A 25,750-nucleotide genomic window follows, 5' to 3' on the forward strand; every position below is an offset into this window, starting at 1 on the left:
CTGTAAGCTCACGATTCATCCTCTGGTAGGAGGTGTTCCTGGATCAGGGTCGTTTGTCCTTGATCAACAGAAACAATGTTAGCCATATAACCCTAACCCAACATGATTTCATCAGAGAAGAAAAATTAAATGATACGTGATGGAGTACAACAATAAGTAATATTTACAGATGCTTCCAGTCAAAGGTTTGGAATAACTACGATTTTCTAATGTTTTTGAAAGAAGTCTCGTTTGCTCACCAAGGCTGCATTTATTTGATTGAAAGTACAGTAAAAACAGTAATATTGTTGGTATTATTACAATTTAAAAAAAATTGTTTTCTATTTTAATATTTAAAAATTATAAAGTTGTTTTTTAACAGCTTAATATTTTTGTGATACTTTTTTTTCAGAATTCTTTGATTAATATAAAATATTAAAGTCTGAATGAAATTCCAAAAAACAGAATTTATTTAAAAATAGAAATCTAGAAATGTCTTTACTGTCACTTTTGATCAACATAATGCATCCTTGTTTTATAAAAGTATGAATTTCTTTATTTATGTTTTTTTACCTTTCATTGCCCATTTTTCAATTTTACAATATATTACAATTTTTCCACAAAAATATTATATTGAATGTACAAAAACTGTCACAGGGACTACTTTGAAATTGTACACATTTTTACAATATTTACCCCAAATGGATGTATTATAGTACCTTAAAAGGTACCTGAATAATTCAGATTTTAATGCCACAGTGAAAACAGAGTTGCAAACTATAAGTTACAGAAATACAAAAACAATGAAAACCAAACAAAAAGACAGATACAATAATTAAAACTTCCAAAAAATAAAAATCTAAAACATTTTCTGGTCAAATCTTATCAAATAGGTCCTTAGTGAGCTTACTGCATAAAAACCAAAACCACTTGATCAATTCTTGTTTTAAAAGAAATTAAAGTCTATTGGAGATGTACATATTAGTACCTTTTGAAAAGGTCCTGCCTCAGTGAGTTTCTGTCAGTCTTTTTTCTTACAGTGATTTATATATGCAGGAATTTAAAAACCAGAGAACAGTGCATAACTGTCTGTGAATGAATGTAAGACCTCAAATGCATCATCATCACCTCACTCCCAGTCTTGCTTCAAGGTCATGTCTGTGCCGAACCCTGGGAAAATTTTAAGAAACACTGCCCTCCTGTGGGTGTTTAGAACACTTTGCAACTACTTCATTAAACCCGAGCTGGTGCTGCAAAAAAACACAAAATAAACATTAATGAATACAAACTAAAACTCTTCTCACCATCAGTTTCACAGCATGTTGCAGCATTATAATTACGAGCTACTTAAAAAATATTTAACTAAAACATGCTTGTGCACAACAGCATGGAGGCTTGAAAAAACAATACTGCTATACAGTTGCGAGTAGGGCCACATTAACCATTGGGCTAGGCGGGGCTGAAGCCCAGGGCCCGAGTAAGGAGGGGGCCTGTGATTGGCTGTGGAGTAGATTGACTGGTCAATCTATATAGGCCTATATTTGCTTTTGGGTTGAGAAATAATCTGGTAGAAATATGTCAATCATTTTGCGCATCATGATGTTAGCTTATCATTTGAACTCATTTTAAACATTGTGGTTTAAAAACAAATTTAACTGTTCAGGGACACTAAGAAGCGCAGAATTCATTTTGGCAAATGCACGTGTTCCAGCCTAAAACGCGTGGCACGCACCTGCCTAAACCGGAGTTATTTTTCGTGCCTTGAGCTTAAACGTTCAAATACACATAGTTATGTGTCAAAATGCCCGTCCTTGCGAGTATCCTCGTAAACAGTCATTTGTGTCTTACATGAACATTATAGTTAAAGATAAAGCATGCATGTGAAGTGTAGTAGGCTATGTGAGTTCCTGGCATTGTATGATGAGATTTTAAAGGGATAGATCACCCAAAAATGAAAATACTGTCATCATTTACTCAACCTCTAGTTGTTCTGAATCTGTATGAATTTCTTTGTTCACCTCAACATAAAAGAAGATATTTTTGATAGGATAAAAATCCTATTTAAAGCTATATATACACAGTATAATTATTGTGATGGGGGGGCCCTGCAGTAAGTCATAGCCCCGGGGCCCAGTGAGGACTTAATGCGGCCCTGGTTGGCCAGCCTGCAGTAAATATGGTATTTTGATGGAAACTATGGTTACGCCATGGTAAACTTGGGATTCTCTCTAGCTAAGGAGAGGCGAGGATGGATAGAGGAGGTGAGGAGGAGATATGCGAGCAAGGAGCCAAAGATCAGTCATTCGGTCTCCATAAATGCTGTTATGAGTCAGAGACGGTGGAAGGCAGCCCTTAGAAACCATGAAAAAGCAATTTTATGATGCACAAGCAGAAATCTTAATCTGAGTCTGATTATGGATGTCTCTAATCACAGTCTCTATGGTGGTTTCTAAGTCAGTAATTTAGAGAATGAAGTCAATTTTTCATATAATGTGTAGTTTGTTGAATGTGAAGCATCTAAACAGCCAATTGGGGGGAAAATATTAGATATAATATCTTAATTACTTCTCTGAAAAAGTCAGCAACAAAAGTTAACAGGCAGCAACATAAAGCAACAGGTTTACAACAAAATGATTACTATCAGAAGTTTATATATATATATATATATATACACATACACACACACAATATATATATATATATATATATATTAGTGCTGTCAAGCGATTAATTGCGATTAATCGCATTCAAAATAAAAGTTTTTGTTTACAGAATATATGTGTGTGTGTTGTGTATATTTCTTATGTATATATAAATACACACACATGCATGTACCGTCATGGCCAAAAATATCGTCACCCTTGGTAAATATGATCAAAGAAGGCTGTGAAAATTAATCTGCATTGTTAATCCTTTTGATCTTTTATTAAAAAAATTCACAAAAATCTAACCTTTCATTGGATAATAAGAATTTAAAATGGGGGGAAATATCATTATGAAATAAATGTTTTTCTCTAATACACATTGGCCGCAATTAACGGCACCCTTTTATTCAATACTTTTTGAAACCTCCATTTGCCAGTTTAACAGCTCTAAATGTTCTCCTATAATGCCTGATGAGGTTAGAGACACCTGACAAGAGATCAGAGACCATTCCTTCATCCAGAATCACTCCAGACCCTTGGAGTGTTGTTTTTGAGGTTTGTGTTTGGATTATTGTACGGTTGGAAGATCCAAACATGGCCCATTATAAGATTTCTAACAGAATCAGTCACTTATTGATTTATCATCTGTTGGTATTTGATAGAATCAGTGATGCCATGTGTCTAAACAAGATGTCCAGGACCTCCAGCAGAAATATAGGCCCACAACATCAAAAATACAGCAGTATATTTCATTGAACACATGGGGTACTTTTTATCCTTGTGTTCACCAAACCCATCTTGAGTGTTTGCTGCTAAAAAGCTCATTTTTTAGTTTCATCTGACCATAGAAGTCAGTCCCATTTGAAGTTCCAGTCGTGTCTGATAACTGAATATGCTGGAGTTTGTTTTTGGATGAGCGAGGAGAATTTTTCTTGAAACCCTCCCGAACAACATGTGGTGATGTAGGTGCTGTTTGATCTTTTTTTTTTTTTTTCTAACACCTAAACGCAAGTATTTTCTGTAATTCTCCAGCTGTGGTCCTTGGAGAGTCTTTAGCCACTCAAACTCTCCTTCTCACCGTGCATCAGGACGATATAGACACACGTCCTCTTCCAGGCAGATTCATAACATTTTATGTTGATTGGAAATTCTTAATTATTGGCCTGATGGTGGAAATGGGAATTTTCACTGTTCTAGCTCTTTTCTTAAAGCCACTTCACTAATTTGTGAAGCTCAATTATCTTTTGCTGCACATCAGAAATATATTCTTTGGTTTTTCTCATTGTGATGGATGATTAAGGGAATTTGGGCTTTTTTTTCCCCTCCATATTTTACTCATAAGAATTTCTATTGATTTCATAATGATATTTCCCCCCATTTTAAATTCATATTATCCAATGAAAGGTTAGATTTGTCAATTTTTTAAATAAAAGATCAAAATGATTAATGCAGATTAATTTTCACAGCCTTCTTTGATCATATTTACCAAGGGTACCAATATTTTTGGCCATGACTGTATATATTTAGGAAAATTATGTTATATTTGTATATTAAATATATTTATATATAATATAAATTAAATAAATATAAATTAAATAAATATAAATATATACATGTAAATACATGTAAATATTTTCTAAATATATACTGCATGTGTGTGTATTTATATATACATAATAAAAATACACAGTACACACATTACATAAACAAAAACGTTTATTTTGGATTAATCGTTTGACAGTACTAATATATATTTATATATATATATATATATATATATATATATATATATATATATATATATATAGATAGATAGATAGATAGATAGATAGATAGATATATACACACACATTATAGATTTAGGTTCATTTTTGTTCATTTTTAATAAAACATGGTGGTCATTTGATTATTGGTTAGTTAGAATCATGAAATTTTACTGGTATTGGTTTTGAAAAAAGTTTGATATCATGACCACACTAAACGTAAGAACATGCAGCAACGCTTTAATCATTATTTTCGAGCTCTGCAAGACATGTGCTCTAGTTTCAGAAAAAGGACGTGTGAAACAGAAGTGAGGCTCCATTCTGACACCTCGCTGGAAGCCGCCGAGTGCCAAAGCCTAAACAAACACACGTGTGCGAGTGTGACATTGTTCCACCCCATCACTCTCACCCTCTCTATCTTCCCAGCATGCAGCGGGGCCTGACACCGCTGGAACCGCGTGCACAGAGCAGGACGGCTCATATTATGACCGCAGAAGGGTCATTCCATGCTCTGCAGAGCGATACGGTGACTTACTGCCAGTAGGTAGCAGCTGTTTACACTGACTGAGGGTTTGTTTTCGCAGTTCTTTTTAGGTTTTACTTCAAAAGATGATGTCGAGGTGTTAAGATGACATCACAAGCTTTTTGTTAAAATGTTTGGTTTTACATATCAAATCAGATAAATAGTTCACCCATAAATGAATACTGTCATCACATACTCGCTCACATGTTAATCCAAACCCATATGATTTTCCTTTTTTTTTTTGCTGCTGCCGCTTTTCCATAAATGAAGAAAGCATAGAGTGACTAGAAATTGCCAAGCTCCAAAAAGGACATGAAAAGCACTATAAACATTTTTTTACACTTTATTTTCCAGTCTTTGATTCCTTACGAGCAAATTTACCTTATATTTCAGTCTATTCCTCATGCAAAACTATTGAATAACATGAAATATAGCACATAAATTGTATCAGCTATTGTATAAACAATGGCCTTTGGCCTTTCTGAAGTTCGATGTTCACTATATATTTTCAGTGTTATTTTTGTGTCATTGAGAGTTTTTATGAATATTCTGAATTCGATTTTTAATATACATTTCACTTTCACAAGTTTGTAATTTTTATTTTTAAATACAGTTTTATAAATTTTTTATTTCAATTTTAGTTTGTTATTTTAGTGCATCAAGATGCATTAAAAGAAAATGAGAAATGTTGCCTGGGCAAATATGCCAATGGCATGTGTTGCTATATTTTATTTCATTAACATAGTTTTAATAGTTTTACATTAAGTTAACTATAATAACCCTGATACTGAAAATAGAAGCTCTTTTTCCCCCAAAATATCTCATTTTGCCTTCCTAGAAATATGTTTGGCTCGACATGAGGCTGAGTCAATGTTCATGAGTAAATTTTAATGCTGGGGTGAACTATCCCTAGGCTTTTCACTGAAAAAAGAAAACTACATTATATTGTGATCTAAATGCTAAGATGGACAGTTGAGGAACACATGAAAGCATAATGAACATATACAGCGAGATGGAAACTTTAAGTAGATAAAAGAGTGTATCCCGAAATCCCAAAAGGCAAGTTGGCGATGGACAAAATAAAATATTCCTACCAAAGCAAACAATACCAAATGCCATTTCATACACTCTCAGCATGAAGACTTTTAATTTTCCACCATAAAATGTGAAACCTCTTGGATCTCTTCATGAGGTGCAGACAGACAGCACTGAAGTCTAAATCAAGATCTGACTGATGCATACCCACAATTACCCTGCTGTTTGAAACAGGGGCAAACTTCAACATTTGGTATCATTTAGAGCCCAGGCGATGTCACTGATGCACAACCGATCCACAGTCACAAATCCAACAAGATCTCAAAGGATATTACTGCGCAGTGATGCCTGAATCCAACTCTGTGTGTCAACCTATAATTATAACTATAAGACTCAGGCAAATGCTTGTTTTGATAAAACGGTCAGAGTGAACTACAGGTTGCCTTGCCTTTACTGCCCTGAAATCCTCTGATGTTGGTGATCCGAGCCGAGTTGTGGAGGAATCGCATGCCTTTTGCGCGGTGCGTTGGCAGTGTCCATGGACTGGGCTCTGCTTTAGATTACCTTTGGGTTTTGAGCTATGAAAATGCAACTGCCACTTCAGCATAAGTTAAATCAGGTGGGAAGTGAGTAGTGAAGTCAGTGGCTACCGCTGCTTTGACGCCCTTCAAGAAAGGTAGAAACATTCAGGAAAAGACTTATTTTCCTCACATGTAATTGCCGGTTCCAGGACATATAATGTGCTTTTTCCAGTCCTGTGATAGTATCGTTCTTGCTTTCTTCCATCCAAACACAGTTACCACAGTTTCTGTCAAAATGCTCCAGTTATTGTGAATACTGTAAAGTCATTTAAAAAATTTATTTTTTACATTTCCTGAAGCAAATGTGAGTGAAAAACTTACCTCTATGATGCTAAAGCGTCTACCAGGGCTTTGTAATGCAGTAGCAAAGGTGTTCTGAGTGGTTTTCAGCACTTTGCTATGTGGCTTCATACTGGCCCAAGGCAAAAAAAAAGACCACCTTAGAGTCTCTATGGAGGTATTTACATGCACACCTCATACGTTTTTACAAATTGGGCATCTTTCTAGACTTGGACCAAGTGTAAATGCCCTTCAAGGTGCATTTGAGATGCAATACAAGATGCAACTCAGCCAAGATTAAATGCATGTGGTTCTTTAGGCCACGTATGTAAAACTTACACCACCCAAACAGAAATACATTAAAATGCAGAGGTTTGGAAGCCCCGTAATCTACATGAGTAAGCAATTATGAATCAAATATATGGATGAAGCAACTGCAAAACTCCAACATTTATACATTACAGCATTATCTTCATCAGGCACAACGATTAGCATCATCATGAAAGCAAATTTTTCTATCTGTATATAGCCAAGAGTAGATGGAATAGGATGCCTCATTGAATGGTATCCGATCAGGTTGCATAAAGTGAATAAGTCCATATTCTGATCACTCCTTCAATGCACAGTGGGAAAACACAGATTTTTCAATAAATTGTGCTTGCATGTTGTGTAACTGGAGATCCCTCACAGAGAAAATTGTTCTGGAGGAAAAAGAAAAGCGTGCTGGAAAAGGATTTCCATCTGAAGACAGATGATTGCATGTTTGGTGTGTTGATGTGTGGGGTGTGAGTGAGTCGATCGGGCCTTCTAATGCGCTAGAGGCCGCAGGACATTTCATCCAGAATGGTGCAAGACTTGCTGAAACAATCAAGGAAGGAGCCAAGTGCATGTTTGACCGGTCCTTTGCCCCACTGCCCACATAAAGACTGCAGACATAAATGCAGATGGTTTGAATTTGCAGTGAAAGAAATGTGTTGGACGGCTCAGAGATGGTGAAAAGGCTTCCTCAACAGGAAGTAGGGTAATTAAAACCCATGAGGCCAAGCGGCCCTGAGCTACCAGAGGAAAACCTCTCCTGTTTCGGCCTGTGTTCCAATCTGATCTCCGTGCTCGTATAAAGCAATATTATTCAGCTGCCAGCTAAACCTGACATACAGACGTCACATGTGCTGGAAATCAGATGGAACGACAGCTTTTTTCACACGTACTTGACAGTTTGATAGACGGTGACCATTTGGTTTTTGTGAAATATTATCTTAAGTGTCTCATATTGCATCCAGCTGATGGTTCAGCAGCTCAGCAGATGTTTGGCTGTAACCAAACCAAGTCAAAGGAATATGTTACCAACTGCAGCATCATTCAAGGTCATGTACGTAAAAATTTAAGAATTCATTTTAAACTATATTCAGCTGAAACAAAAACAAACAAACAATCAAACCAACTTAATGTGGTAGGCTGGTGTTCAACTGGTTTATCTGGTCAACCATCTGGTCTCCCAGCTGACAAGTGCCTAAAACACCTCAAAAACCATCGAGGTAAACCATGTTGACAGAAACCAGCAGTCTACAATACACTGGTTTTATCTTTTTGCTTGTTTGTTTGTGAGAAAAGAAATGTTACAGGTTCAATACAAGATAAACAATATAACACGATGTCTACTGCCACTGACGATAAATTTCGACAAAATATACTATTTAAACTGAACTGAGCTGGACGATGACCTCACTGAATTCAATGATGAAATGCCTTTAACTGAAAATTGAGTGTTTAATCTTGTCATTTTACATTATTGACACTATTTTGATATTGGAAAGTTGCTTTGACACAATCTGTATTGTTAAAAGCGGTATATAAATAAAGGTGACTTGACTTGACAAAGACCGTTAAACAAAACCCGCGTCTTCTTATAAGTCTAGAAAAGAACAAAAACAAACGTTTAAACAAACTTAATATTGAAGGTAGAGCTCCAACAATTAAAACCACACGTGTAAACATAAGAGTGGAGTGTTAAAATCGTTTACTAACCTGTATTTTTCAAACCTTGTCAAGTCGATAAACGCGGTAACTTTCTCACAACACGCGGAAGGATACAAATCAGGAGAGTCATTTAACGCGAGTATCCGCCCAGAAAACTAGTCCGATTTTGTATAGAATAATTAATTTAAGTGGTTAAAAATTTTTTTTTTTTAAAAAGCAATTTTCTCCCTTAATTTCATGGAGCTTTGCTGAGGAATGACTCAATTATCTGTGCTAATCGACCAGATGAGGTGAGTTTTTTTCCCAACTTGAAATATTCGTCTTGCAGTATGACACGATTTAACACAAACATTACAAGCTTTATGAAAAAATATATTTTATTAATAAGAGACAATATTGTTGTTCATTTCAAATATATGAAAAATCCAGACAGGGCTAGAGATACCTGAGACCTAAACATGTGCCTATTTTTTTGTGATGGCTTAGAAACAATTATTTATTTTTAAATATTGTGTATAAATTTCGCGCCAGTATGTATAGCTTATAATATAAACTGCAGGATGAGGCTAATTTAAATGGCTCAGTTTATTAATTTCTCCACTAGGTGGGGCTGTGTACTCAAATAGAATTGTTCTCAAGCCAATTCTAAAGACATTACATTCTTAATGCTCACCTTTTTTTCTCCTTTGGAGATTTACACACATTAACTATTATAAATACTAGGGTTAAAAATGCTACTCTTAGATAAAGCACAAAATTATATTACTGTTTCACAAGCTAGCAAAAATAATTTATACAACATTAAATTTGAAAGGTTTATGCTGGAAGAATTGGACTTTAAATGAGGAGAATCATCATCCAACCCTGAAAAGTTGCAGGGAAACAGTGGCACAGTGTTTTTTTCTAGACCGTCATACATAGCGACACTAATAGAGGAGTTTATGTCACTTACAGACAGTAAACATAATGGCAATAGTATGGGAAGTACACACAAGAGTGACAGGAGTATTACAGGACCAATCAATGTCCTGAAGGCAAATTCTGCTCAATAACTGCTGAAGGAAAATGAGAAAAGTCACCGCTTTAGCAGTTTTGCATTAGAGTCACTGATTAGCACGTGTTCATTTGCCCAGCCGCTTGGCCACATCCTGATAGGCCAGTTCAATCTCTCTGTCTGCCGCACAGGTGTTGGTGAATTCATCCCGGGCGTAGGCGTTCTGCAGGTACCTCCAAACTCCACTGAACTCTGATGGGATCTCAAAGTTACGGTACTTCTTAGAAACCACCTGAATGTGGAAAGAAACATGATGCTAGTTTATGTCCAAACCAATCATACTATAAGGATTTGAATAAATGTCAAGTCGGGGCAAGTTGTTACATGTGGCTTATGTGTTTTAAATTAATTTTATGCAAATTGTTTTACACTTTTAATTTAGCTATATGTGACCCTGGACGACAAAACCAGTCTTAAGTGTCTAAATTTTTCGAAATTGAGATTTATACATAATCTGAAAGCTGAATAAATGGTTTGTTAGGATCGGACAATATTTGGCTGAGATACAACTATTTGAAATTCTGGAATCTGAGGGTGCAAAAAAAATCTAAATATTGAGAAAATTCTTAGCAATGCATATTACTGATCATAAATTAAGTTTTGATACATTTAAGGTAAGAAATTTACAAAATATCTTCATGGATGATTTTAGGCATAAAAGAAAAATGGATAATTTTGACCCATACAATGTATTTTTGGCTATTGCTACAAATATACCCCAGCGACTTAAGACTGGTTTTGTTGTCCAGGGTCACATATTATATTTTAAATGCAGATATGATGTGGAAGATGACTTTTTTTTTTATAAGTTACATTAGAAAAAAAGGCAGTCTTCACAAATCAGTGTCAATAGGGTCCCTTTGTGACAACTTGCCCCATATTTATTACATAGTGTGAAGAAATGCCCTGATGTATCTTTTTCCTAGGCAATACTGGTAGGAATTTTCAAAAGGTGTGTGTCTGTGCTGAAATATTGTAATTACAAACCACCTGAATGTGGGATGAAAGATAATGATGAAATGAAACTGAATCTGCTCATTTATAATCTAAACAAATTATCATGAGTATTTTAATAAATGTTGGGTCGGGGTAAGTTATCACGTGTGTTTTATATGTTGTGTTTTTATGCAATTCATCAATTGCCAATTGCAATTCGTCAAAAAGCAAAAATGTAAATGCAACATGCAAGGATTTATTGTAATTTGCTGTTTCATTTGTTTTAATTGATCAATTTATTTGCCTGTAATAAATTTTAAATGCAAGTATGATGTGGAAGATGTTATTTTATTTTAATTTAGGTAATATTTCATAATCAGTGTGACTGAAAAACTGCAAGATCCTGTTTCGACAACTTAGCTCCATACATAATGTGACCCCTAATAATGCCCCGCTGTTTTTTTTGCCCTGGCCAGAAGTGGTGAGATTGTTCAAAATACTTTAAAATGTGTATCTGTGCAAAAATTGACTTTAAAATTGAAACCTACCCTGAGAATTATTCAATGCAATTAAAGGGAATGTTTTTTAAACATTTCAGCAATCAGTAACGTTCGAGACTTTAACCCAGATGATAAATTTAGGTTATAAAAACATTGAAAACATTTTGAATTGTTCCTAAATTGTTAAAAATTTCCAGTTTCTTGTCATGATTCTAGTGTTATTTAAAAGTTGCAAACACATTACAACGTTTTTAATATTCATAATTAGAACATGTTTTAAAGATTATTAAAACATTTCTTACAAGATTCTATTAACTTGTTCACCCGAAATATGTCATTTGAACATTTATTTTTAATAATCTAATAACATTATGAGAATGGATATTAAATAGCCTATTAATAATGTTATACGAATGTTCCATTAACATTACTACAAGACCATATTATCCTAACATATATATAACTTTTATAAAAAGTTTCAAATGTTGTAAGAACGTTCCCTGTTAGCTGGAAAGGTGTGTGTCTGCGCAGAAACTGGCTTTAAAAAGTAAATCCACCCTGAGAAACATTCACTGCAGCTGTTTTTAGAACATTTCAGCAATAAAAAGGAACGTTTTTGGAACTTTTCCTTTCGAGAATCTCCAATATTTTATCTTGCACTAAATGATCAATTACAGCAGATCTCCCAGTGGTACATCACCTTCACTACGTGCAGTTTGGGGAGGAGGTTGCAGTCTGCGAGCGTTAATTCATTGCCGTCCAAGTACTTGCGGTTGGAGCACTTCTCCTCCCCCGTACTATCGGCATCAATCTCGTCCGGCAGAGGGGAGTTCAGGAAGTTGTCCAGTTTCTTCAGAGCTTTCAGTAGCCCCTTCTCCAGACCTGCACAGCCAAAAGTTTGATATGTGCTTGTGCTGAATGTTTTTATCTGAAGAAATACAGCGGCTTTAAGTCAAGACAATCCCTGTAAAGGCCTGACGGAATGTGAATGAGCTCTGGATAACATGTGGCTCCATATTTCGCCGTTGACAGCGGAGCATCCATAAAGAGCTATAGATATTCCTTGAACCTGTCTAATAAGTCATAGAGCAGACGTTAAACTCACTTGCGTTGGCTCCTGGATTTGTGTTCTTGATGTAGGCTGAGAACTTTGCGAAGATGTCATTTCCCGCCGTGTTGGACTCCTTGTTCTTCGCAGCCAGTTTTGGATACCTTTGGACGTGAACGAAAAATAATGCTGTTCACCTCATACATAAACAATCAATCAATCCATCTGTGAACATCCTGTCAACCTACTTGGGAGGCGCTAGCATCTCATCCAAGAATTCCTCGATTTTGTTGACGTCTGTCCGCACCTCGCCATTGAAGGTAAGGAATGGTGGAGGAGTACCGGGAGCGAGATTATGAAGATCTGCTGGTTTCCTTGAAGAAAAATGGAAAAAAGTTGATTTTTAATGTACATTCACATCTGAGTTTGATCGATGCATAACACTATTTGAAAATGCTTGATAAGCACGGGTTACTTTGCTTTGTTAAAGTATTTCTGGTTGAATCAGGACATTTGGGTGGGACATCTATCTAACGCTAACGGCCTTTAAATAAAAGCCACAAAATTTTGATCCATGTGATTTCTAACCGCAACTTCAATGCCAGAAGCATACTTTTAAGTACAATTCGTTACCTTTTCAGGTCGACAGTGGTGACGTTGAACACGACTCCCTTCAGCCACAGGATCATAAAAAGCCTTTGAGAGAAAGGACAGTTTCCGATACTTTCTCCATCACTGCCAGCCTGAGGAACACAAACTGATAAATCAGTATTAAACACAATACATCACATCATATAAGTACAATACCATGGTACCGCCATAGTTTAGGCAAGGTCTTATTATATAAGATTATTCACATATATTCAACATAGTTCAACTTATTTAATTTCAAGAAAATTATATAAAATTTATGTGAGTGTGTGTGTGTGTGTGTGTGTGTGTATATACACAAAATACTGAATACAAATACAAAATAATTTTACAATTATTCAACTTATTACAGTCATTTAACGTTAGAAAATGTTAGCATCACAGGTTACCAAAAAAATATCAAGCAGCAAAAACTGTTTCCAACACTGATAATAAATCAGCATATTAGAATGATTTCTGAAGGATCGTGTGACACTGAAGACTGGAGTAATGATGCTGTAAATTCAGCTGCGCATCACAGAAATAAATTATATTTTAAAGTATATTGAAATAGAAAACGTGCATTTTCTAATCAAAAATCAAAAAACACAGACATGCCTGTTAGTGTCATTAGGGCAAATCATTCGCCATTCAGTGCATGATTTTTAATCTTCAATACAATAGTACACAATACAAAGAACCAATGGATTCTGTGCCAAATTTCCATATCTGAAATTAGGCAATCAAGCTATCCAATAGTGTCCTTAAACTGGGCCAGTAACCTGAGCCGGACATCAGATCCGCGCTTGAGCTGAATTATGCATGGAAATTCCATTACCTGCCCCATTAGCCCACAGCAAAGGGGTTTGGGGTCATACTGTACCTGTCAACACAACTATGAGTTAGACATCACCCTCGCCACCTAAAATTAATGTGTTTAGCACTTATATAAAATGCATAGAGGTTAGTTTTCAAACGGTCAACGCCTGATTGGCTCAGATCGAATGTTGAGTTATTGCTGATGTTTACAGTATCTTTCAATCTGACATCACTCAATCCACCTTCCCATGGGATAAAGTATATTCAGAGCATGAATTAAATATAATGTTATTATTTACATTTATTTTGGTCAGATATTCATAGTGTTTTTTGGATTTCTAAGTTTTGTCCATGAAGCAAAACTCTTGAAAATATAGGTTCTTTATGAAGAAACTTTAACATGCATAGAATCTTTTCATTGCACAAAAGGTTCTTTATAATGGAAAAAGGAGATTTAGATTATGTTCACACTCAGTTCTTTTAAGAATTGTTCTTTGAGTTCTTCTATGGCATTTGCTTTTGGAACATTTATTTTTTAAAGTGTAGGTGGATAGTTTACCCAGAAATGATCATTCTGTTTCTTTCTTTTGTATAGAGGACTAAAAATGATATTTTCAAGAATGCTGGTAACCAAACAGTTGACGGTTGCCATTGACTTCCACAGTGTGACCAAAAAACTGAATGAATACCGGCAACTGTTTGGTTACAAAACATTCTTTAAAATATCTTCTTTTGTGCTCAACAGAAGAAAGAAACTCGTACAAGTTTGATGTTTGAAATGAATCATTCATGTCTATAACACAATATGTGAGAGTTTAATACTAAAAGTTAGGGGCTGTCAGATCAATAACCCTAATTTTAAGCAACTTCACAAACATCACTAATAAGGTCATAAATCAATAGACAGCAAGCAAGCAGTAAACACAACGTTTTTCAACCCTTCTGCATTTTCTGTCACTACTAGCTCTATTAATATCTTTGACACCACGTGGAAGAAATACAGCATCTGACCTTCTGCGATTATGACGGTTCTTTGATTTATAAAGCATTAATAATGTCTTTATCAACATTTCTTTCAGCTGTTAACGTTCTCTAAACATCACATTTAAAACCCCAATGCAAAACAAACCACAGAAAGCAGCAGAAGAAAGCAGACACTTGAACACAGAGGAATTAGAGCGTGAGCTGTTGATAGAAAGGAAGAAATAATTCAACAGCAACCTTTGAAATGTTACTGTCCCGGGCCAAATGCCACCTTAACCTCAACCGAAACTGCTAAAACTGTCAGAAAGCTTTTAAAAGTATCGATTCCTGACTATTGATCAAGTGTGCGACACACAAACACAGCCAGAGAGCTTAGACCCGCAGGTCATTAAAGCTTATGTTCATGCTTACCTTCACGAAAAGCTCAATATCAGGATCTTTGTCCTCCTCATTTGAGGTCATATCGCTGAAGCTCACTCCAATTCAGAGGCTGATGGAGAATTATGAATATGTAACCTCTTTTCCTTGAATGTGGGAGTCTGTTAGGTGTCCGGCGGGGTGTTGTGATGTCTCGGTGCTGTAACAGGTCGGTGGAGGTACGGTGCTTGTTTTGATTTGGCCCCTGCGGTCAGCTGTCAGTGAGAGCCGCTCTGACTGTCACAGGAGGGCCAAAAATAGCCTCCACGCGGAGCAGGAGCACTAGGGAGGAGTTCAGTGTCACCTACACCAGCTCAGTGTCACTCGGGTCCTTTATAGAAATATGATGAATCATATTTCACTCCTTCCTGTCAAAACCTGAGTCACGAAACACTGACCTCTCACAGCGCTGGTGCGAAAATCCAAACCGGGTTTGGTAGTCGTACAAAAATGTTCTTTTCCTTACTAACATCACCCTTTTTGCTCATTATCAGATGGTGTTTAAGTGATCTTTAGTGGAATGGCAGATGTGGTGTACAGTAAGTAACACGTTTAATTGGGTCACTGTCTCTCAGGCCCCAGTTCCTGCCGGTCGGGCTTCATAATCAGCTGGCGGTTCAGTTTGGGAGGGTTATGGGTAAATCATTCCAGTAAGTTCTCTCTAAATATAGAGCTGTAGCCTCCCTGAACACCTCATTTACACATGATTACTGACCTCAGGACTGTACAGTAACAGTCACACACTAAACTGCTGCTCTCTTTTGAGCACCAACTAAGCAGACAAGTATTTGAGGTACGTCATATTAGATTAGGCACACTGAAATGTTCTAATAAGTTTTATATATACACCACCTGTTAAAAGTTTTGGGTCATTAAATGAGTTATTTTTTAAGAAATTAACACTTTTATTCAGCAAGAATGCATTAAATTGATCCAGATTGATCAATACATTTTTTTTAATTATTTCAAATAATTGTATAAAATTATACATATGACCATAGGTCTATTAAATGTAGTTTTTTGAAAGAATTTAATGCTTTTATTTCGCAAATTGAATTTTAAATTGATCAAAATTGACAGTAAAGACTTTTTGGAAATATTATTTCAAATGAATGCCGTTATTTTGATGTTGCGTTATGTTCAATAAACAATCCTGAAAAAAAACTAGAACAATCTCTCATCAAAAATATCATGTGCCCCAACTGTATTCAACATTGATAATAATAAGAAATGATCATATTTAAGAATTGGTAATAACCAAATCAGCATATTAGAATGATTTCTGAAGGATCATGTGACACTGAAGACTGGAGTAATGATGCTGAAAGCTCTGCTTTGAATAACAGGAATAAATTACAATTTAATATACTAAAATAGAAAGCAGTTATTTTAAATTGTAATAATATTTCACAATATTACAGTTTTTACTGTATTTTTAATCAAATGCAGCCTTGGTAAGTAGAAGAGATTCAAAAACAATTTAACAAATCTTATCAACCCCAAATTTTGAATAACAGCGTTTTGTGTTGGTGTGTGTAAATGTGTGTGTGTGTGTATATACACACGTGGTCAGAATTGTTGGCACCCTTGGTAAATATGATCAAAGAAGGCTCTGAAAATAAACCTGCATTATTAATCCTTTTGATCTTTTATAAAAAAAAATAATAATAAAAAAAAAAAAAATCTAACCTTTCATTGAACTAAAACAATTGAAAATGGGGGAAAATATCATTATGAAATAAATGTTTTTTCTCAAATACACGTTGGACACAATTATTAGTACCCCTAGAAATTCTTATAAGTAAAATATCTCTGAAGTATATTCCCATTCATATTTACAATTTTGAGCACTCCAGGGTGATTATGAACATGAAATTATCCAGCCATGGATTCCTGTTTCACAGAAATATAAATAGGAGGGAAAACAAAGCCCAAATTCCCTTAATCATCCATCACAATGAGAAAAACCAAAGAATATATTTCTGATGTGCAGCAAAAGATAATTGAGCTTCACAAATTAGTGAAGTGGCTTTAAGAAAAGAGCTAGAGCAGTGAAAATTCCCATTTCCACCATCAGGGCAATAATTAAGAATTTACAATCAACATAAAATGTTATGAATCTGCCTCGAAGAGGACGTGTGTCTATATCGTCCTAATGCACGGGGAGGAGGAGAGTTTGAGCGGCTAAAGACTCTCCAAGGACCACAGCTGGAGAATTGCAGAAAATAGTTGAGTCTCTGGGTCAGAAAACCTTAAAAAAATATTATCAAACAGCACCTACATCACCACATGTTGTTTTGGAGGGTTTCAAGAAAAATTCTCCTCGCTCATACAAAAACAAACTCCAGCATATTCAGTTATCAGACACGACTGGAACTTCAAATGGGACTGACTTCTATGGTCAGATGAAACTAAAAAAGAGCTTTTTAGCAGCAAACACTCAAGACGGGTTTGGTGAACACAGGGATAAAAAGTACCCCATGTGTACAATGAAATATACTGCTGTATTTTTGATGTTGTGGGCCTATATTTCTGCTGGAGGTCCTGGACATCTTGTTTAGACACATGGCATCACTGATTCTATCAAATACCAACAGATAAAAAATCAATAAGTGACTGATTCTGTTAGAAATCTTATAATGGGCCATGTTTGGATCTTCCAACCGTACAATAATCCAAACACAAACCTCAAAAACAACACTCCAAGGATCTGGAATGATTCTGGATGAAGGAATGGTCTCTGATCTCTTGTCAGGTGTCTCTAACCTCATCAGGCATTATAGGAGAACATTTAGAGCTGTTAAACTGGCAAATGGAGGTTTCAAAAAGTATTGAATAAAAGGGTGCCGTTAATTGTGGCCAATGTGTATTAGAGAAAAACATTTATTTCATAATGATATTTCCCTCCATTTAAAATTCTTATTCTCCAACGAAAGGTTAGAATTTTGTGATTTTTTTTAAATAAAAGATCAAAAAGATTAACAATGCAGATTAATTTTCACAGCTTTCTTTGATCATATTTACCAAAAGTGCCAACAATTCTGACCACGTGTACCGTGTGTGTGTATATGTATATATATATATATATATATATATATATATATATATATATATATATATATATATACACACACACACATATATATACACACACACACACGCCAAGAGCCATACATATTGCTGCTATAATCAATTCTGTACATAAAAACAACTTTTACACATCATATTTCTCTTGACTGAATAAGTCACAACTGATTGTCCTCACAGCAGTGTCATGATATATACAGTAAGCTGTAGTTTACCTGGACGTTGTACAGTAACAAAGTGAGACCTCTAGTGGCTGCTTGACATCATCTACAAAAATCTACCTATACTTTATTACCATAACAAGTTACACTAAAAAAAAAAAAACACTCTTTAAATATCTCAAATATATATTTTATTTGATTTTCAGATGACAAATGTCTTGTTTTTCGGAGTGAGAAAAGGTTCCATTTAGTTTTTGCTTTGCATAGTTTCATTAAGATTCAAAAAGCTGTGAAAATACGGCCACAAACATTTGATAGCCAAATACTGCACACGCCAGGTTGATTTCTCATGTTTCAGTAACCTTCCTTTCAGTAACTAAAGATTGATGTGAAATAATATTGACCACTGCTAAATGTACAGACAAAACGGCAAGAAATGTTTCGAAAATGACAAGCCACAGATAACTCAAAAAGAAAAGAAAAAAAAAAAATTGCAACACTTTTGTTATTTCCCAATAAAATGAGCAATGCCATTTTTTAAAAAAAGAACAAATGATAGTAATTAAATAGAAAAATAACATCCCTGTTATACAAACATTTTAAAGCATGAATAAAAATTCCTCATTTTAAAAGCAGCAACATGTTCCCTTCCCCCAAATCTGAACCTACAGATTACAGTGCAATAAGCAAAAACACAAGCTTTACAGTGTATTTACACATACAACAATCTCTGAGAAACATCCAACACTCAGAAGCATTCTACTATACAAGAAACATTCAGGTAAAAAGCCCTCATAAACCCTACAGAAATATTCCTCAGTAGGGATTCAAGAAGAAACGTGAGATTTAGCATTCCTTTAGTTGCATTTGATCTGCAAAGAAACAAAGACTAAGCAACTTCTAGAAAAAGAAATAAATATTCAGATTTAACTAGTTGTTTATTTCCCCGGCGGTGAGAACAGATAAAATGTGACTTAATAAATAAAGTTTCACAACAATCAGTACGGGGTTTTTCAAGTAACCTCAGTATCCTGTTTCTTTACTGAAAACAAGCTAGTAATAATTATTATTGCTTATGTTCTGCATTTCCCAAAAGCATTGCAAACCTAAGTAGAAATCATTGTCTTCAATGCATTCTAAGACCTACGTAGACTTTCAAAGAAACACAGCAGTTTAAGAGAACTTGACTGCTAACATACAGTATGCATAGATATAAAGCAATATTTATATGCATATGATAATGCTAAAAAGCATTACTGGAAGTAGCATGATTTAATCATTCTAAAATCTGTTAAACATGAAGAGAGCATGCTTGTGCGTGTGAGATTATTCAGGAAATTATCTAACACAATCTAAATATTTGTAGCTTTTTGCTTTTTTTGTACATGTCGTTGTTGTCCAGGATATGGAAACTTATTTCCGCCACGAAAAATAAGAAAGTAATTAACTTCTTACAATTCTGACTTTGTTGTCGCTATTCTGAGAAAAAAGTCAGAATTGTAAGACATAAACTTGTAATTACAAGATATAAACTCAGAATTGTGAGAGAAATAGTCACAATTACCCTTTTTTATTTCATGACAGAAACAAGCTTGACTTTTCCTCACAATTGCAATTTTGAATTTTTTTTTTTTCTCAAAATGTTCTCTTTTTTTATTCCATGACAAGCTTGACTTTTCCTCGCAATGATTAATAATTAAGTTTATAACCTGCAATTCTGACTTTTTTTCTCAAAACTAGTTTATTACACAATTCGGAGTTTATTTGGAGAATTACAAGATATAAGTCAAAATTACCTTTATTTTTTATTCCGTGGCAAAAACAAATGAACTTTTTCCTCAGAATTTTGAGTTTTTTTATCTCGCTATTTTGAGTTTTTATCTGGCAATTCTGAGGGGAAAAAACAATTGTGATATAAACTTTTTTTTTTTTAATTCCTTTTCCTTATGAACATGAGTTTATAACTTGCAATTCTTTATATCACAATTCTTAGTGTATATCTTGCAGTTCTGGATAAATGAATAAGATTTGCATCATATTAAGTCAGAATTGTGAGATAAAAAGTAGAAAATACATTTATTCGTTTATTCCATGGCAAAAAAGATGCTTGACATTTTTCCTCAGAATTGCAAGTTTATATGTTCCAATTTGGAGTTTATATCTCACAATTCTGAGGGAAGAATTTATTTTTTATTCTGTAGTAGAGTATAGTTCACCTAAAAATACAAATTCTGTGCTCATTTACTCACCCTCAAGTTTTTCCGGTTCCAAGACTTACTTTCTTCTGTTAAACATAAAAGAAGATATTTTGAAGAATGTTGGCAGCCAAACCGTTGCTGCAGGCCGTTGACTTCCAAAGTATTTTTTCCATTCTACGGAAGTTAATGGTGACTGGCAAATGTTCTTCAGTACCCACATTCTTCAAAATATCTTGTGCTCAACAGAAGAAATTCATAAATGAGCTTTCTCCGAATTTTCATTTTTGGGTGAACTATCCCTTTAAGAACAAATTTTAAAACTAAATGCCTATAACGTATTTTTATCTCAACAGCTGCTGATAATGCTGAGGACATGTTTTGTCATGTTGTTTGGTACTAACGGTGACTCATCATTATTGTGCCTTCAGTGTATGTTACTGGCTTTAACGGCTCAATTTCTCCCTTACAGTTTCAGTATGATTGTCATCTCTGGACCATTTCAGCATTTAAAGGAACAGTTCACCTGAAATTGAAAATACAGTCATCATTTCGATAAACTATTCCTTTAACGTATCCTGCACAGTACCTGCATCTACTAACACGCTTCATTCAAGCAGCGGTTCGTCATCAGCGTCGTCCTCTAACTCCAAGCGGGCGAACGGACGTGGAGACGAGGCATCTCTGTTCTTCATCAGCTTGAATAGGCAGGTGAAGGTGGTCAGGATGATCAGAACCCCGATGACGAGGCCCACTGCTAGCGCTAGCTCTCCGCACTGCTCGTTAACTAGCGCACAGCGCACGTGAGCGAAGCTGCCATTGTTAGGCATCGGAGGGACGCCCATGAGGTGGCACATGAGCGGGTAGAGATCCACACTATTAAAGCTCGACATCTTGTAGCCTTTGCGGAACGCAGGCCCGTGGGCGGCCAGGAAGGGGTGCATGCTGGGTAGTGTATTGTCATAGCCATGATCGCCCACTGTGAAAGACAAGAAACTCATGAAAAACAATTCACAATTGCCAAGATATGCATTTTGTAAAATACCATTAGTGAATTAATTTGAATTCATGAATTAATTCAATGCAAATTCAAACTCAAAAATTGCTTTCAAGGAACACTTACTGCGTGGGAGTGTGCCGTTTTTGACAATCGTCCAGCCTTCATCCGCCACCAAAAGGATTGGCTGGATCCTTTCATTGTTTTTATAGTGCAGCCTATCAGGAACGTTGTCCTTCAGGTACGCCTTCATGTGAATGTGACAGGTGGACAGGTTTTTGTACACTGTCGAATTATCTGTCAATTAAATTTAAAAAATGATTATGAGGAAACATGCATATTAGCAGACCCAGATAAAATCTGTGGAAAACTGAAAAACTGTGAGATATTGAGGAATGAATATAAACAAAGTAAAATGCATCACATTGGCCTAAGATTACTAGTGATAAACCAGCACCGTCGACCAATATTTACAGCCTCTTTTGAGGATAATACATGAATGCAACACATTTTTTTGTGTCAAATAAAAGCTCATTTAAATGATATCATTTTTAATATCAAATTTTTCATGTACATACAGGCCATTGGTCACCCTAATCTCTTAAAAAAATTTTTTTTTTAAATCACAGTTCAAACTTTTTAATTTAAAATGAATTAAATAGAGTATAAATAATAAATAATGACCTTCCAGTGGGATTATAGCAGCCACAGGAGTGAGATCCACCACCCTATAGCTGCTCGGACTGATGCAGCCATCCAGTATAATAAGACGCTCTTGAGAACACTGGGCCATACCGTGATCACTAGTGATGATGACATTCATTTTCCCCCATAATCCCTTTTTGTTGAGCTGCTCCATCAGGAAGCCTATATGATCATCCACTTCCTTTAAAACCCTGGTCATCTCATTGGTGTTCTCTGGACCATATAGGTGTCCGCTCCGGTCAGGCTCTTCCCAATACAGAGCGGCAAACTTCACAGAATTGTCCATGGTCATCCAATGTGTGAGGTTTCCCAGCCTTTCTTCGAAAGTCACCTTGGGGTCGTATTCGAATTGGTATTTTAATGAGTGGTTTTGAATATTGACATCTGTTCCTGGCCACATAGCAGCCGCTGCCCTATATCCAGACTCCTCCACGGACACCCAAATCGGAGTGGCTTCGTTCCACCAGAAAGGGTCACTGTCATTCTGAATGGAGAATGTCTTTTTTGACACCGGGTCGTACATAATACTGGCCAGTATCCCGTGGCTCTCCGCGTACAGCCCTGTGACGAGACTGTAATGATTGGGAAAGGTTTTGGTCGTGAACACATTGGTCAGCTCGTGTACAAGGACGCCCTCGGAGAAGAACTTCTCGAGATTGGGAAAGGAGTATTTCTTTAGGTAGTCTGCGCGAAAACCATCAAACGACACCAGGAGGAGCGGCAGCGCTTGGTTTCCAGACTCCAGGGACAGGGTTAAAGCACTACAGGCCATGAGAGCGCACAGATAACCGCTGACCTGCATCCTGTGCTGTGGCTGTGGCAGTCACTTTCTTCACTGTCAATACACAAAAGCAATTTATAACAGACAGACCACCGCTTGTTTATGTTAAAGTCCCATAATCAAATGAATTTTTACCCACAAGTCATCAATTTCCTCATTAACACACTCTTTTCAGCAGACTACAACACTACTTAACTTGTGCCTGTTATAAACCATTACTAACCCACCCTGAACTTTACTGACCGCATGTACAACTTAAACTTAATTTAAAACTTACTTTATTTCAACCAGTTGCCAAAAAGACACATTTTAAAAAAAAGATGAATAAAAATGACAAAAACACACAACAAAATCTGGCAAGGCAACATTTCTCATTTTCATTTATTTTAAGTTGAAGTACTAAAATAAATAAAATCAAATAAACTAATAAAAACTATATAAACACATTTTGAAAAAACTAATGACAAAAACACAATAAAATGACTAAAACTTATTTAGCTAGTTGTCAAGACAACTTTTTTCAAAACTATAATACGTTATACACGCAACACTTGCACACACTGTTTTCATTAGTAGTTTTCTTATTATTTTAAGACAATTATGAATGCAGATGATGTGAAATATTTTAATTACAGTCATAGGGTTGAACTAATGTTAGGGAGAGACTTAGGGTTAGTAATAAGACTGAAACAACTCAAAGATTAAATATATAATAATTGATAATCAGGATAACTGTACATAATGTTTCATCGTACATAAAGGATAGTACTGTAAATGATGGATTAAAAATTATTTGTTTTTTATATATATATATATATATATATATATATATATATATATATATATATATATATATATATATATATATATATAAACTTTTTTTCATCTGATTCACTGATTAATCGATTATCAAAATAATCACTAGTTGAGCCCTAGTTAATTAAAAATTTTGTACCAAATATTTAGTTACAAAAAATGCCAAAGTCAATTTATTTTTATACATTCAAAGTTGACTGCTAGCATACTGCTGTTAAAGTCTAAGTATTATCAAACCATCACATGATCTATAACAAAGACTAAGGGACTTTGTATATAATAAATAAACTCTTCTTGAAGCTGCTTTCAAGAGCAGAATCACACTTATATACTTATAGACTTATTGCAGCTCTGAACCCATGACCAGGAACTTCACCTGTTAGTCAGTACTGGACAGACCAGAGGAAGTTTCACCATATAAATGTCCACTTTCCCTTACTTTAACTTAGAAAAAAGAAATGACATATAATTATTAATATCAATATTTATAAGTAGAACGTTTGTGTAAATGATGTGTTTTGTGTAACAAGGAAGTGACACAGGAAGCACCTGAGAACAAAACGTGATTCTAAACCCAGTAATGATAGTGAGCAGGTGCAAAACATACAGAGTCCTGCTCACATTCACTGGAGCTGACCAATAATCAATACAGGCCTGATCAAAACTCACTTATAATACAATGATATTCTATATAACGTCCATCGGCCGTTTTGAAGACAAAATGGTTTCAACAAACTACGAAAACTGCAACTTAAAAGGAAAAACTTGACAGTCTAGAACTGAATACGGCTCTGAGCACATTATCACTGATGATGCATTGATTATGATATAAATGATCGATGACGGTTGGCCAAACTTAGCCATTAAGGAACTCAAAAAAGACGAAAAAAGACGAAATATTAGCATACCTTTTTGCTCGGGACGTTGGAAATCGTATATTTTAACTGCAGTCACATCAAACTCTTCGGTGATGTCGATATGATTTATAAAGTCAAATATCTTCTGGTTTTGATGCAGTTTCTTGCGCTTCCTCAAACACAATAACCGCATGACGTCATCGCATGATTGACAGATCCAGCAGCCAATAGAAGCGAGGTACGTCCCACTGCAGGTGCTCTTCACTTTTTTATAATCGCTGATCTACAGTAAACATTATTATTATTTTTTATTTATTTATTTATTTTGTATATACGACATTTGTTTTTAAATTAAGCACAACTAATGTGAAAATAATACATCCGATCTTAAATTAGAATAATTTATACATTTACATTTAGTCATTTAGCAGAGGCTTTATCCAAAGCGATTTACAAATGAGGACATTAGAAGCAATCAAAACCAACAAAAGATCAACAACATGCAAGTGCTATCACAAGTCTTGGTTAGCCTAACGCAGTACACATAAAAAGGATTTTTTATTTTTATGAATAATTAATATTTATTTTTTCCGAGATTCCAATATCATATTTTTAATAGCTGTTGAATAAACAATAAAACCACACTGACATCTTAAAGGTTCGCGTCTATGCAACATTTTACATTAAAAAATAAATAAACAAATAAATCTAGTATTTGAGTGACAAATGTGACAACTAGCCCCGCTACGGAAGGATGCAGATTCTTCTACACCTTTCTGATACTTTAGTTTTCACAAATGCGCACTCGTTAAATAATATAAAATATGGATGTAAACGTTTCTTGTATGCGTTTGACGCGGAAAGTTCATAAACGCTCTTGTGTGACGCGACGCGTACATTGCAAGAGACGGAATCCCGATGTTGACCAATCAGAGCGCTCGTATTATAATGAGCGTCGCGCGACGCGTCTTCATCAGTACC

At 35.3% G+C, this 25,750-nt stretch overlaps 2 protein-coding genes across 5 annotated transcripts; both read right to left on the reverse strand.

Moving 5' to 3' along the window:
* On the reverse strand, window positions 1-21,342 carry clic5a (chloride intracellular channel 5a). 3 transcript variants are annotated; one of them, XM_058749088.1, is made up of 10 exons: window positions 15,165-15,430; window positions 12,954-13,063; window positions 12,569-12,694; window positions 12,378-12,484; window positions 11,973-12,154; window positions 8,831-10,068; window positions 6,848-6,938; window positions 6,657-6,753; window positions 1,108-1,229; window positions 1-58 (listed from the first exon to the last, which is right to left on the reverse strand). In XM_058749088.1, exons 1-6 carry the CDS (start codon window positions 15,213-15,215, stop codon window positions 9,904-9,906), a joined length of 741 nt encoding a protein of 246 aa, XP_058605071.1. In that variant the 5' UTR covers window positions 15,216-15,430; the 3' UTR covers window positions 1-58; window positions 1,108-1,229; window positions 6,657-6,753; window positions 6,848-6,938; window positions 8,831-9,903. The 3 variants fall into 3 exon arrangements, with proteins under 3 accessions (XP_058605071.1, XP_058605072.1, XP_058605070.1); XM_058749089.1 differs by lacking the exons at window positions 6,657-6,753; window positions 6,848-6,938; window positions 15,165-15,430 and adding an exon at window positions 21,203-21,342; XM_058749087.1 differs by lacking the exons at window positions 6,657-6,753; window positions 6,848-6,938.
* enpp4 (ectonucleotide pyrophosphatase/phosphodiesterase 4) lies at window positions 18,686-24,989 on the reverse strand. Of its 2 annotated transcripts, XM_058749079.1 has the most exons (5): window positions 24,821-24,989; window positions 22,295-23,150; window positions 21,737-21,907; window positions 21,203-21,592; window positions 18,686-19,290 (listed from the first exon to the last, which is right to left on the reverse strand). In XM_058749079.1, exons 2-4 carry the CDS (start codon window positions 23,115-23,117, stop codon window positions 21,222-21,224), a joined length of 1,365 nt encoding a protein of 454 aa, XP_058605062.1. In that variant the 5' UTR covers window positions 23,118-23,150; window positions 24,821-24,989; the 3' UTR covers window positions 18,686-19,290; window positions 21,203-21,221. The 2 variants fall into 2 exon arrangements, with proteins under 2 accessions (XP_058605062.1, XP_058605061.1); XM_058749078.1 differs by having other exon boundaries at window positions 18,686-21,592.
* Between the last annotated feature and the right edge of the window lie 761 nt (window positions 24,990-25,750).

Source organism: Onychostoma macrolepis, chromosome 17 (assembly GCF_012432095.1).
Source record: "Onychostoma macrolepis isolate SWU-2019 chromosome 17, ASM1243209v1, whole genome shotgun sequence".
In the NCBI taxonomy this organism is placed as follows: Eukaryota; Metazoa; Chordata; class Actinopteri; order Cypriniformes; family Cyprinidae; genus Onychostoma; species Onychostoma macrolepis.

Excerpts from the sequence above, each read along its gene's own strand:
- clic5a (XM_058749087.1), bottom strand. The coding sequence starts at position 15,215 with ATGACCTCAAATGAGGAGGACAAAGATCCTGATATTGAGCTTTTCGTG. Across the intron at positions 12,695-12,953 it reads ACCACTGTCGACCTGAAAAG|GAAACCAGCAGATCTTCATA; the intron begins GTAACGAATTGT and ends TTTTTCTTCAAG. Across the intron at positions 10,069-11,972 it reads CCAAACTGCACGTAGTGAAG|GTGGTTTCTAAGAAGTACCG; the intron begins GTGATGTACCAC and ends TTCCACATTCAG.
- enpp4 (XM_058749079.1), bottom strand. The coding sequence starts at position 23,117 with ATGCAGGTCAGCGGTTATCTGTGCGCTCTCATGGCCTGTAGTGCTTTA. Across the intron at positions 21,908-22,294 it reads TGCTATAATCCCACTGGAAG|ATAATTCGACAGTGTACAAA; the intron begins GTCATTATTTAT and ends TTTAATTGACAG. Across the intron at positions 21,593-21,736 it reads AAACGGCACACTCCCACGCA|TGGGCGATCATGGCTATGAC; the intron begins GTAAGTGTTCCT and ends TGTCTTTCACAG.